Source organism: Cyprinus carpio, chromosome A9 (assembly GCF_018340385.1).
Source record: "Cyprinus carpio isolate SPL01 chromosome A9, ASM1834038v1, whole genome shotgun sequence".
Lineage (NCBI taxonomy): Eukaryota > Metazoa > Chordata > Actinopteri > Cypriniformes > Cyprinidae > Cyprinus > Cyprinus carpio.
This window is the reverse complement of record NC_056580.1, coordinates 11,973,538-11,988,551: the sequence shown is the minus strand read 5'-3', so window position 1 is coordinate 11,988,551 and position 15,014 is coordinate 11,973,538. Positions and strand designations below refer to the sequence as shown.

The 15,014-nt window shown below is 37.2% G+C and overlaps 1 protein-coding gene across 1 annotated transcript; it reads left to right on the top strand.

Annotated features, from left to right (window-relative positions):
• The first annotated feature begins 5,563 nt into the window (after positions 1-5,563).
• Positions 5,564-15,014, top strand: ttf2 (transcription termination factor, RNA polymerase II). The gene is made up of 23 exons (XM_042763488.1): positions 5,564-5,712; positions 5,926-6,037; positions 6,190-6,276; positions 6,747-6,816; positions 6,933-7,913; positions 8,056-8,176; positions 8,726-8,905; positions 9,007-9,164; positions 9,534-9,615; positions 10,135-10,233; positions 10,384-10,534; positions 11,062-11,167; positions 11,290-11,474; positions 12,206-12,375; positions 12,645-12,720; positions 12,824-12,903; positions 13,047-13,183; positions 13,264-13,434; positions 13,527-13,579; positions 13,826-13,979; positions 14,159-14,241; positions 14,485-14,559; positions 14,704-15,014. Exons 1-23 carry the CDS (start codon positions 5,685-5,687, stop codon positions 14,846-14,848), a joined length of 3,504 nt encoding a protein of 1,167 aa, XP_042619422.1. The 5' UTR covers positions 5,564-5,684; the 3' UTR covers positions 14,849-15,014.

Below are 15,014 nucleotides of genomic sequence, written 5' to 3'. Positions count from 1 at the left end.
TGCTGTTCTATGGGGGCTCAGCACCGCTTTAATGAGTTCTACTTCCAAGCAATGTGAAATCTGAAGCATTTCAGGTGAGTATTACTGTATTATTAATTTGCCTCAGAGCAAGTGTTTAGTTTAGTTGTTATTGTTTACAAAGGGAATGTTCATAACGTCTCATTTTGCTGCTTGACATGTTTTAGATTGCACTGAAGGGTTTCATTATTAACCTCCCCATTAAATCCAGTCTCCAATTAGCTATTGTTGTGTTAAGTGTTATGTAAATGAAGGGTTTCATTATCAGGAAATTGTGGTCATTTAGATTTGTACTGTATTGATCTATGTGTATAATATCTAAGTATTGTATCAATACTTGCACTGTATTGATTTATGTGCATCACAGTGGTCTCCGCTAACCTGAGCTTCAAGTAGCTACATAGATATGAAGCGTATCCACACAAACCCTTCTGAGAGTTCACAGTCATATAAAATCGCTTGAAATACTAGATTTGATTGATTTACATTCTTACAAATCCTAATTAATGGTCTTCTCAAGAAAGACATGCCTTTCTTTAGCAATATTGCTGTCATTAGGTGAATTCTACTTCAGCTACCCTTTACAGGTACACTGCTAACCCTGTAATTTTCACCAGAGGAGGCCAAAGTGAGCAGCTGAAGTTAAGTAGTACATGTATTAGAGATCAGAAACACTTTCATTTATTGTAGTTTAATTTGCCACTCTATGCTAAAAAGAAAAAAAAAGAAAAGTTTTATAGGGGTACTTTTAAGCATGGTCAGAAATCCGTTTTTCATACAATGACAAAACTCACTGTTTAAATATAATTAATATATGTAGTAATTAACTTGCTAGCCACAACCATTTCTCCTTGTTGCAGTATTAACTCCTTAATAGAATAGTAACTTGCAAATAATCAGTTCAGAATTGAATTAATGTCTGGCTATTACCATAAATAACAATCATGCTGTGGACGACTTCGCTATTTTTGTTCCCCTTTGTTTTGCTATGCTTACAGATGATTGATTCAGTCGCAGATTCCCTTATGCATCGTACCCTGTGTTTCCCCTGGGATACTAGAGCACATGCACACTCTTCAAAAACTGTGCAAGCTAAAAGATGAGAAATTAAATTTGTATATAGAATGAATAGAGTAGCATGTTATGTATAGCATAGCATATGTTAGCCTGCTTATTTTACTTAAGAGCATGTCCATGTCATACTAAAAGAAACTATATTTCTAACCAAAGGTCATGAGCTGTAGTTCCAACCACACAACTTGTGCTACTGTTTTTGAATGTTCATTGAAACCATGTTTTGGGTAATGCCATATCATTGAACTATGTTGCTAATGACTGAACTTGCGACCATAGTTGACTAACAATGCTTTTGGGAAATGCACCCCAGAATGGGCAACCAGCCAGCCAAGCTTGACAACCAGCTAAACACCAGCTTGGCTATGCTGAAAGACCAACTAAAACCAACCTTATTGGGCTGTATTTATCATAACAATAGATATTATAAATGAGTCATCTTAAAGGGATAGTTCATCCCAAAATGAATTTTCTGTCATCGTTTATTCACCCTCAAGTTGTTCCAAACCTTAATGAGTTTCTTTCTTCTGTTGAACACAAAATATACTTTATAGAGTTTCGGTAACCAGTTGTCAGTAGCTACTGACATCCACAGTATTTTTTTCATACTATAGAAGTCAATGGCTAGTGCCAACTGCTTGGTTACCAACATACTTCAAAATATCTTCTTTTGTTATCAAAATTGTGACAGAAATTTCATTTTGGGGTGATAGCTGATCACCTGGGTGCATCTATTGGCCAAAATGCTAATTTTTCCAGATCATGATCAATCCATGACACATCAGAAGACTTATTAGTTATTATTAGTTTAGCTATAAAGTGAGGCTTTGAAGGCTGTGTAATCGCTGGCATGATCCCTCTATGATTTTACACTTACATTCCCTCTGTCTTCCACACACTCACACAAAGGTATATGAAGAGATAAGCCGTTGGTTTTGGACTTACTAGCATACTGTACCTGGGTAAGCAGATGCTTTTCTCTGCATGATATTCAATCAGTGTATGTTTAACAGTTCTTCTGTAATGTTGTATGTGGTTCATTTTACTCTGCTGGCACAACCTAAAGTAATGTTTCTACATTAAATGTTGTCACAACAGCAAACCTATAATCTGAGTTATATTTACTTATTATTTACTATTCTGAATGAACGTGAATAAGATAATATGCTTATAATAAATCTACTGATCACTTTTGCTAAGAGTCTTAATGAATTCCATAATACAACAATAAATATTTCTGAAGTCATTACTAACATAGAGACAAAGATTAAATGTCTTAATAGTACATGCCAGGCTAGTTTCATAAGACTAAAGACCAGTAGTCACTAGTATTTGCTGAGCCAAATATTGAAGCCTCTACTGTTTCTGCCTGAGCTGTCTGACATCATCAACAATCATCTGTTTACTTCATATTTTTGGAGCATGTTCTAATTTCCTTGTTCTGTCAACAAAAACAAAAAATGATGAAGCTTAGTTGTCAACTGCTTTGTTCAGTAGTTTTCTACTGGAAAGGCAAAGAGGCCTTCAGCAAGTACACTATGCAGAAAAAAAAAGATAAAAAAGATATAAAAGATATTAGTATCTTTTTGCTATTCTTGTATTCTAGTACAAATATCTAAACAAATCAAGATGTCAAACACATCTTATTTTCTGAGAAATTTATCAAAATTAAGTGCTTATAATGGGGTAAAAAAAAGAAAGAAAAGCAAGCCTTTTTCTCTCACCTCTTGGAATAATTACTTTTATTTTGATAAATTTATCAGTAATCTATATTTAATTAAGAATGTACAAACATGCTATATAATATGTCATTCAAACATTACATGATGTATTATGTATTGTTAATTATGGCAGCAAAGCAAAAACAGAAAGGTTTGCGAGTCACAGTTATGGAAATGAGGAAAAGTGCAGCAAAGTGGGTCAACATGTAAAAATATGTAAAAAGTGTGACATTTTATGATAACATCTAAACAAAGCACCGTATACAGAAAGGACTTCGCCTAGAGCTTGGGTGGCTGCAGTTTTAAGAAAATGTAATGCTTTAATATTCTAATTTACACACTCTCTTTTTGTCCTGTCTCTCATACGCTCCCCAGAGTCAAAGCCAACAATTCACTGCAGCCTGTGCTCCTCCAGGGCTGTAGTACCTCAGGGAAGCAATGAGTGAGAAGCTGAGAGCACTTGTCACTCTTCCTAACAGGATTATCCCTCACTGACCGTGCTGTCTCCACTCATGAGTGGATCATATTCTTAATAAACGTGTTACCTCACACTCTGAGCAGCCACAGGTGATGTATATGTGGACGTGGCAGTGGGGGGGTGCTCGCTGTGACGGATAGACATGAATTTGAATTTGAATTTGTTTCACTCTCATTGAGCACAAGTAGCAATTTGGGTAAGGCTATTCATTTATTCAATTCATTGACTAACATACACTCAGCTAAGTTCAGTCAAACACTTTGTGACCAGCTCAAACTTCAGGGGACATGTTAGGATTTAAAGAGTCAGTTGTTGTGCTAGCGCTCATGGTCCCTCAGCACAGCAGCTGTAAGCAAAACTCTGTTTTTGTACTTGCCATTTTCCTAGTCTTTCTGGGAGCATCTGACTCCCAAAGCGAAGCACAAACAGACTGTCTGCCTAAATACAACAATTTCATCACTGTGTCATCACCAACAGTTGTTCTGTTTATGTGTTTGTGTTGGCCATGAGTATGTTCTCATGCCAGTAGGCCAATAGGTAATCATCAACAACTCTGACAGTAAGTTATTCTTCATATAACAGCACAGAAAAGTCAAAACATGTCATATAATAACACTTAATAGCTATATTCTAGATGTCACTCTGTGCATGTACTGTATCTCTGTGAATGGGTTTAGCAGTTATTAACTGAATTACTGTTGGGTTATCATTTTACCCATCCTTGAGATGAGTAGCCCTTGTCCTCATGTGTCCTTTTCATGACGCTGAGAAATATTACTGCTCCAGATGGCATGTCACATAATTCAACAAATCTTTCTTCGCAAAGCATGAAGAGACAATAGCTACCTGCCTGGTTAGAAGAAACTTAAAACGTAAAAGTGTAAGCAGAGCAGACGCTTTCATTTGTATTGTCAGCATGCTTTTTCATCTGAGACATTTATACACTCATGAGAATATGAGACTGGTACACTTAGTTGTTTTTACATAATAAAAAAAATGCTGGCTTGTAAATGACAAATGCTGTTTGTAATGTTTTAATGAACTAGATAAACTGCATAAAAAGATTCACAATCATGAATTAAAATAAAGCAAGCCTCTTTTATGTATTTTTTTTTTTTAAAGTTAACAATTAGAATTATAATATTTAATGCTTTTAATGGTACCTAGGGGTGCAAGTGGAATCACAATGTGGTTAAGATTATTTGGCTATTTTGCACATAATAAACAAGCTGAAAAACACAGAAGTGCTAAAAACGAAAGGAAGGAAGAAAGAAAGTTACAAAATGGATAATACTGATGAAGCAGTGATTTTTTAAAACTGGAAGGGACAGAAGGCCACTAATAGAAGGACATCTGTGTGAAAAGATTTTCTGAAGAAAGCTGGATAAAGATCATTTGAAGATACTTTTTTTGGGTGGTGATGAACCTTGAAGGTATATTGATTATTTTTTTTCCTAGAAGTTTGGGAGATGATTTTCTTTGAAGCAAAATATGATTGGACATATTTATATGGAAATGCATATTCAAGTAGTTAAAATTCATGATTTTCCTGTGACTCATGGTCAGTATCTAATGATGATCCTATTTTTTATTTTTTATTTTATTAGAAAATAGACATAACATACAATAATTACAACAATAACATGACATCCAAAAAGATAACAATCACCAGTATTGGTTTTACATAAACGAATAAGAGACAGATAAAATTAAAACAGGATGAATTAAAAAGAATAAATAAAAAGAAGAGGTATCTATTGTGTAAAATATAATAACTTAAAATAAAATTTGAAACAAGTAATTTATACTACTTAAAGAAAGAAACAGCATATATTAATTCAGTTTTCAATTAGCTTCAATTTTTTAACAAATACAATTGTATCACTACATTTTTTGTTATCGATACATTTGAAAAAAACTCAATATACAACTGTAAATCAGCCAAAAAAGCCTTCAAACAAGGTTTGGAATTGTTTATTCTACTTTTGTGAATATGAAATTTACCTAATAAGATCCTAATGAAGATCCTATGAATCATATTCAGAACAATAAGATGCGCCATTCATGTCCATGCATGTGACCATGGCTCCACCTGCTGGAATAGCTGAACGATTTGAAGAACATTAGGAATTTATTTGTTTGGTCAGTATAGGGCAACATACCTGTACAAATATTACCATGGTAAGAATAACGTCTACCGAAGTGCCATTAACACCACTATTATTGTTACTTGATGTACACATTTAATTACATTAGTACAGTAGTTTAAGTAAGGCATTTATTGGTTACAGTGCAGTTCACGTCATCAGAACCGCGACAGCGGCGGGTATTTGTGTTCATAGTGAAAGAGAAGCCGGCGTCTTAAATGAAACAAGGCGCTGTCATATCATAAGATGGAAAGAATTCTGTGTGAAATACACGGTAAGTATCGTGCTCTCGCTTGTCACGTTGTACAGAATTGGCACTGAGCAGTTTTATTCTGTAATAAGTTTGTGTTCTTAAGCTGTAGCCTATAGCTCCATTTGCTGACTTCTGATGATAGGCCTAACGTTACATGAATGCGAAAGTACAGACTAACGTTAAGTTTATTTTTGTTTAACAAGACAAAGGGCTAATTCGACTTGTGTTATTCAGGCAGTACGTGCTTATTGAAGACTGGTGTAAAGGAAGGAAAGAATAAGGGCAAAAGTTTCTATATTTGCGCCACGCGTGATGCAACGCCCTGCAACTTTACACTGCCTACAGAGTGAGTACACACCTTTATATATGCATTGTAATAGTGTCTAATTTTATTTTCACAATATTTATGGACGCAGAGCAAGTGGATTTGTTTATTTAAATCACATGTGCATGAGCCAGTGTGTGTCGCCCTGCTCTGAGTTCATGTGTGTTCTTCAGGATCCCACCATCTCACTGCCTTCAGCATGAAGACTCCATGGTGGAACTTCAGTCACTAGTTTACAATGAAAAACAGGAGAAATACAAGTAAGGCTTATATAGCTCTCTGCTGTGAGAATGAAAATTCATAGTGTTGGGGAGCACAGATCGATATGAACAATGAAGAACCATTACTCATAACATTACTAATCATAAGCAAGTGTCATAATGTAGGTTGTTGTAGGTTAAGTGGTAGAGCATTGCGTTACCAAGCGCAAGGTTGGGGGTTCGATTCCCCGGGAACACATGATAGGTAAGAATTGATAGCCTGAATGCACTGTAAGTCGCTTTGGATAAAAGCGTCTGCTAAATGCATAAATTTAATTTAATTTAATATAAATAAATTTACACAGATCGATATGAACAATGAAGAACCATTACTCATAACATTACTAATCATAAGCAAGTGACACTTTTCTAGGCACAATCCTTGTAATTGACTATTAGATGGAAAAATGCAAGCTAAAGAGGAAAGGATTCTGAATCCATCGTTAATACTTAATTTCTTTCATAATCAGGTTGTTTTATCGCTGTATGCTTGGAAAATCTGAAGGACAGAAGTGGTGTGGTTGTGTTCCATGGAGAGAGGTAGACGTGTATTATCTAAAATTATTTTAACGTTTAGCATGTTTGTTATTAGCATGCATACATACATATTTATATGAATGAATATATTTCTTACCACAATTCTTTACCACCTGCAGAAAGACCCTGAGAAAAGGACTGATTTGTCAGACAGAGATCTTCAATCTTCCAGCCTCACTCCTGTCAGAAACCCTTTCAAAGTCAAGACAAAACACAACAAATCTTCAGAACGCAAGAGGGATCCAGATGCTGCAAAGGATAGAGAGGAGATCAGTGGTGAAAATAAACACGTGAACGGTAAATATCATGGTAGTGCTAAAAAGAAAGAAGAGCAATCCAAGCCGACAGAGGTAGAAGGGAATAACAGGACTGGGTCAGATGGTCAAAGTGGCTTGGACAGAGAGGGGAAAGACTCTGAAGGTTCAGAGTCTTGGAGGAACAAGACACTTCCTGCTGGGATGAAGATAAAGAAGAGAGTGTCTGATGATGAGAGGCTAAGGGTTACAGCAGAGCATGGGGCATGTCCTGAGAGTCCAAACTCTGTGAACGAAAGTGTTCAAGGACCAAATGAATCCAAGACCAGCCTCAAAGACCAGCAAGAGAAGAAGCCTACAAAAACAGGCGGCTCTCCACAAATACCCTTAAAGAGCTCAGCTGCATGTGATAAGAAAGCCTCAGTAGAGAATAAAACAAAGGATGACGGCTCAAGCAAGCAAAGCACAGATCATTTAAAATCAGTTACGGTTAAAACTCAAAGCCTGCAGAGCAAGAGCAGCTCACCCTCATGCTCCACATCACAGGATGTGCCAGTTTCTGAAAAGCCCACAGCACTTAATGTTCAGAAGACAGTACCAAACCAGAGTCAAGAGAAGGACCTGAAGGGTATAGCGCGGTTTGGTGAGTGGAGCGATGAGGAAGGTGATGTTCAGCTGGTGTCGGTACAACCTCCCACCCAGCAGAGTGCTCCGACTCCAGCTGCACCTGTTCAGAAAACACTCACCTCTTATCCTGGCTTCCAGCCTGCTTCTAAAGCCCAGGGTCGGTCTGAGGACCCTAGTGCCCTCCACAGCCATCTCACAGCCCAGCTCAAGCAGAAGAAGGTTTCTCATCCTTTACTGTTTTGTTGTTGTTAGTTACTGTTAATATTATGTGATAATTAAAGTAATAGTGATAAATTATAAATTTAATTCAGCTGGTTGTGCTTAAGATTCAACACCGCTGTATGTACTCTATCTTTCCTAGGCCACTCTTTCAGTGGTGAATGTGTCAGCTCTGCCGGATAAAGGAGAGCGTTTGAAGAGTCAGGTGAAGGAGCTGGAAGAGGCTCTGGAGTCTCTGAGCCTGACCACAGCTTCTCTGTCTGGTGAGACTCATTTTATTTTTGAGTCATTGAAAGTCATTATTTTGTCGAGATCTACACTCCCGTTCAAAAGTTAGGGATCTGTAAGATTTGTAATGTTTTTTAAAGAAGTTTCTTTTGCTAATCAAGGCTGTTTTATTTGATCAAAAATACAGATAAAAACAGTAATATTGGGAAAAATTATTACAATTTAAAATAATGGTTTTCTATTTTAATATACTTTGAAATATATTTTTTTTCCTTGTGATCAAAGCTGATTTTTCATCATCATTACTCCAGTCTTTAGTTTGACATGGTCTTTCAGGAATCATTCTGATATGCTGATTTATCATCAATATTGTGATACAGATCCTCGTGACCTTGTGTCAACATCAATAAGCCTCTTAGATCATCAGATTTTAGTAATTATTGTGATATGGTTATTTGTGATCTTTTGTCAACATCAATAAGCCTCTTAGATCATCAGATAATTAATAATTCAGCTTGATAAAGTTAATAATAATACTGAGGAACTATTGAAATAAATGGAATCATTTCATTATTTAAATATAGAGTCTCAAGATAAAGACAAATCACAGGCAGAACATAAAGCAGCACACAGCCATTCCAATCCGTTCAGTCGTCCTGGAGGCACCATCCTCCTGGCCACAGCTTCAGCTCCCATGTTGAAGGAATCCTCTAGTAGCTCACTGGGCCTGAACTTGAGCCAAGGCTACTCCCAGACGTTTGGAGGTATAATGTTTAATCTCATTCTTCTCCTGCAAATTGGTGTTTTCTGTGCCAGTTTCATTAGTAAGTGTATTGATGTACTAATTTTCTGGTTGTCTCTGCAGTGAATGCTCAGAACCAGGCTTTCTATGGTGGCAGGATGACTGAGAACAGACTGCTGGCTGTCCGCAATGCCACCACTGAGACCATCGACCATCTGCATGACTCGCTGGAGTCCTGCCCTACAGAAGACACCGTGGCACCGGATCCCAAAGGAATCAAAGTCAGTCAGTTCATGCTATAAACAGTATTATTTTGTTAATCCCTTTCGTTATTAAAATATTTAAATGAGTAATCAGTATTCAACTTTAAAGTTGTATAGACATAATATCATCAAAAGCAAAATATTGATGATATTGATTAGTATATGGTATGTATCGTCCCAATTTTTTTAAGTGTTAAAAACTTGTTTTGGAAACAGCTTTAAGAGAGATGAGCATAATTTGTTAATTTTACTTTAACTTTACATTTTTGTGCAATTATTGGAATGGTTAAAAAACACTGTTTTGGTTAGTAAGATGGTTTAAATGATGTAAATGTCACTTCACATCATTTATAGTAAACTATAACTGTGTCATGATCTTGGTTCACGGTGGAGCTGTTGCCTCATCAGAGGAGAGCTCTGGCCTGGCTGCTGTGGAGAGAGACACAGAAACCATGTGGAGGAATTTTGGGTAATACTCAATACTCTTATATGATTAATTGAGGTTTTTAATTTAAGACATGTATGTATTTTTTAATATTTTATTTATTTAGCTGGTCCTTATATAAAAAAGCCCTGACAGGATGATCAGGACCCCATTGTGACGCGGAGGTGTTTTGTATTATTAGCTCCCTTATTAAATGGATAATTGCCAAATAAAAGAGTGGACACTAAATCTTGATTTTAGCTTTTTTATTATATGAAAAAAGTGATATGAGAGTAATGCAACTCGCTGAGCTATGCAGAAAAATGGTTGCCTGAGTTTATGGTTTAATGGTAATTGCCTGAGCTGTGTAATAATCCATTATACATTAAACTCCTGAGGCCTATTGTTAAACTACATCTGATTCAGTTCACTCTCCACTATGAAAAGAAAAAAAGTCCATATACCCTTTTCACATTTCCAGGATTTGTAGAGACACAAGTTGTCATATTATATGTATAAGACTTATTTTTATTATTTATTAATTGTTATTAATTATTTTTTAAGCTGATGACATGGGCCTGGGGAAAACCCTCACAATGATCTCCCTCATTCTGTCTCAGAAGAAGAAGGATGAAAAACTGGAGGAATGGATCTCTAAAAATGGTATCCATCACTGATTAATAGCTCACAATCTTAGTGTTTTTTTTGTGATTGTTTTATCTGATTAGAACTTTCTAGAGAGTCTGCTGTTTGCAAAGTTGTTGTGTACTCTAACAGATTCAAGATTTAATGTATCATAATTACCATCCTCAGATTCAACCATAGTGGCTTCTCAGGGGACATTGATCATCTGTCCTGCTTCTCTGTTGCATCACTGGAAGAAAGAGATTGACAAGCGTGTGAAGAGTAGTCGCCTCAGTGTGTATTTGTACCATGGCCCCAACCGACAGAGGAGTTCAAGCATGTAGGCCAAACACTTACATACACACCAACAACAGACTGATCACACACACATATATCTGTGAAGCATTTCGCAAACCATACATGCTATCTGAGTACCTAAACGCTTTTCCAAAAATTTGCCAAAAATGATCTGGGCACTTCAGTTGGACTTAAAATTGCTATTACATTAAATACAAAATATCAAACCATCTGACAACATGTGACATTTATTTATTTATTCCTTCATTCGTTCCATTCTTCTTTCTGTCCGTCTTTCCTTTCCATCAAGCAGCATGTCCCAAATTTATTGAATCTAATGATTTTTTTATCATGTAGCATGTTTATTGTTTCTATGAAGTCAGCACCTTCATTTTTAATTGGTTTTTTTTAAATTTGGGTTCAATTGGTTTGTTGGTTATTTCACATATCAGCCCCTTTCCAAATGGCAATAAGCTGTCATAAGTATAACTTTTTGTCACTCACTTTTTGCTTTTGTTTGTTGCTTTGCTTAATCTCTCATCCTCTCTTGTCAATCTGTGTCTCCACCAGCCTTGCTGAGCATGACGTGGTGATCACCACATACAGTCTGGTCTCTAAGGAGATCCCTGTGCAGAAGGAGGATGCGGAGAAACCCTCTCAGGACTCTGATCATGTGGTATGGATAGTGACCTTAACATTTGAATGATGTTTGAGAGCCTGGACCTGTTAATCTTTTTGTCTCAGCACCACTCATAAGACCATCTTCCAGCTTAAGTAGGTACTTTCTTCTGGTTATAGACCTCGGACCTGCCTCCTCTTTTACGTGTTGCCTGGGCACGTGTGATTCTTGATGAAGCTCATAACATTAAGAATCCTAAAGTCCAGACGTCCATGGCGGTGTGTAAGCTGCGGGCCCGTTCCCGCTGGGCTGTCACTGGAACCCCCATTCAGAACAACCTGCTGGATATGTATTCACTGCTCAAGTACGTTCAGCTTGCCACCACATAATCACACTAACCAGCCCTTTACAGCTATATTTTAAAACATTTAAATTTAACAATATCACAGAACTTTATTCAGATAGGTAGCAAAAATATGTAGACATGAGGCAGCAAAAAATGTTTGTTATATTCTTACCCATTTTGTTTTTGCAGACACTTTTATCCAGCGACTTCAAGCTATAATTTTTATCAGTTCTTGCATTGTCTCAGATATCTAGCACATGATCTTGGCGTTGCTGGCGTCATGCTCATGCAACACGTCGTCTGAACAGTCATATCTGACTTACTATTTTTCTTTTCTTTTTATCATAGTTCAGGCAATACACTCTGCTCAATACTGTCTGGGTACACAAATTTTCACTCTTTCTTCATATGATGATCTGAAAAAAATGGTTGTGGCCACAGCATGCTGGAGCATGAGACAACATGTGTATGAATGTGAAAAATGTCTCAGACATTTACCCAAGTTTTAAAATAATCTATGGGTAATTCAAAATGTTTTTATTATTTCTCATGTTTCATTTCTTCGTAAACTCAGTAAAAGATGGGATTGGAATTAAGGAAAAGGAATAAAGTTTGTAAAAATGCTTTTTGGGAGAGAAATAATTTGATTAATCTGATAATGTTGATTAATTAAATGATTCAGTCCATCATAGTGGTTTATTTTGTAGCAGACTACTTGAGCTGCTGTTGTTTTTACACGTTTTGTGCAGGTTTTTGAGATGCTCTCCATTTGATGAGTATAAGCTGTGGAAGGCTCAGGTGGATAATGGCTCAAAGAGAGGTGGAGAGAGACTGAACATCCTCACCAGAGCTCTGCTTCTTCGCAGGACCAAATATCAGCTGGATGCTACTGGAAAACCACTGGTACACACGCACACACACACACACACACACACACACAGACAAAAGAGCACTGCTTCTTCGCAGGACTCAGAAGCACACAAATACAAGGACATTTTTAGTTTCCCAATTGTTCAAATGTCATGGAAATTTATAGGACAGTTTGTATTTTCTTGTTAATTCCTTTGTGGAAACATTGTCTTTGGTAATCGTTCTATATCTGTCAAGGACATTTTAGGTTTGGAAATTGTGGAAAATGTCATGGAAATTTCTATAATAAGTATGTATTTTCTTGTTAATTCCTTTAATGGACCTGTGAGGTTCACAGGCTGAAGCTGTCTGAAGATGAACAGGCTGTATATGATGTTGTGTTTGCACAATCCAGGTAGGCCTATACCATGTCACTGGACCACCATCTGTATGTATATTCTGTAGATTTGTTGGATTTTGTATACATGATGTCATTGTTTTGTCTTCTAACTCCTCAGGTCTACACTCCAGAACTATCTTAAGAGACACGAAGAAGGAAACACTAAAAAGGGGGACAATAGCAATCCTTTTGAGAAAGGTTAGCACTCTCTGTCACCACTCCATATCATAATCAAATATGGAATATAGCTGAACATAATTCAGGGCTTGTGTGGGAATGTTTATGTAATGATACAGGAAAAGAAGGTAATCAGCAGCTCATTTGTTTCTCATTTGTCTCAGTTGCAAGGGAATTTGGGATGTCTCAGCAGGACTCGCTGTCTTCCTCTCAGCCGCCTCAGGCCTCCAGCACCATCCACATCCTGTCACTGCTGCTGCGACTCAGGCAGTGCTGCTGCCACCTGTCTCTGCTCAGGAAGGTGATGTTCCTTCTCTGTCTCGCACACACTTTCTACACTTGTTCACGAACTGACACAATGTGTATGATGTGTTTTTCCAGACTCTAGATCAGTCGGAGCTGCAGGGGGATGGTGTAGCTCTGTCTCTAGAAGAGCAGCTGTGTGCTCTGTCTCTGTCTGAACCCTCAGACTCTGACCCCAAAGACACTGTGTCCCTCAACGGCAGCCGCTTCTCCTCTGAGCTCTTCCAGGACACCCGTGAAAGCACTAAGGTCAGTATCCTCAGTTGTATAATGCGGGTATAATGTTTCTGGTTTATGGCCATGTGCAAATATGCTCTTTGTGATGACATTATTTATTTCAGGTGTCAGCCATTCTGACTGAGATGAGAGAAATTAGAAAGAAAAATCAAAAAAGGTATGTCAACTGCAGTTTCTTTGGAAAAAAATAAGATAAACTTATGATAGCGTTTTTCCACTGAGGTTGAAGTCATTAGAAGACAAGTCGCAAGTTGCAACATATGTTTTCTTCTCTATGTGTTTTATCTGAATGACTAATTAAATAGTCAGACTATCATTCTGACTTTATCTATGTACTATATTGAAATACCCATTACCCAACGCCAGTTTTTGTAATTTGTCCATTTTGAACCCTGCTTGGCAGTGTGATTGTGTCTCAGTGGACCAGCATGCTGCGCATTGTTGCTGTTCATTTAGAGAAAATGGGTCTGAAGTTTGCGGTAATTGATGGCACCGTCAATCCCAAACGCAGAATGGACCTAGTGGAGGAGTTCAACACTAACCCTAAAGGACCACAGGCATGTGGCTTATTCCTTCACATTCAGATCACAGAGGGTCTGACTTTTCATTTACTGTGATGTATCAATGTAATTTATTTTAATAATTGTAATCTTAGTGAGTGACTGCTAATGTGTTTAGTGACTTTGCCCACTGAAATTAGAAAGCATTATGTTGATTGTTGGTTTTGATATTGTAGGTGATGCTGGTGTCTCTGTGTGCTGGAGGTGTGGGCATCAATCTGATTGGAGGCAATCATTTGTTTCTCATTGACATGCATTGGTAAGCCGCTTCATAGATCCTCAAGAGGTTTTAATAGTGCTTAATTATGTATTAATAATACTGTCAAAGTTGCACAAACCTCCAGCTGCTTTAAGACCATCAGTCTGAAGACTGTTTTACTGGATGAACAGGAAAACAAGCAAAACTGCTTCAGTTCATACTGCAAGCTGGTATTATTTGGATGGATTACAGGGACATGTACATTAAACAAAGACATTAAACGAGACATTTATTTATTCATAGGAACCCAGCACTAGAGGACCAAGCCTGTGATCGGATCTATAGGGTGGGACAGTCCCGGGATGTTACAATCCACAGGTGAGAATGTAATGCTGCTTGTATTCAGTAATAGACTGTTAGACAGTCTTGGTGTGTTTCATACTGCGAGTAAAAGTTCTCTGAATATATAGAGGTTTTGGCATTCAGCATAGTTTCAATCTCCACTTGTCAATCTCTCCACAGGTTTGTGTGTGAAGGTACAGTGGAAGACAAGATTTCTTCGCTGCAGGAGAAGAAGAAGGAGCTGGCTCAGAAAGTCTTGTCTGGAACTGGATCATCATTCACTAAACTGTCTCTGGCAGATCTCAGGGTCATCTTTGGTGTGTGATGTGCATTTTGTTTTAGAAAGTAAATATTAATCTGCAGTGTCAAAATTATTTTATCTACTTTTGTTGTCTTGTACCCTGTATCCTATTTTCTGGAAAATGACATGAAAGCAAAGACTTTATATTCAAATGCTGCATGTTTATACTGAATAAACTTAAAGGATGTCA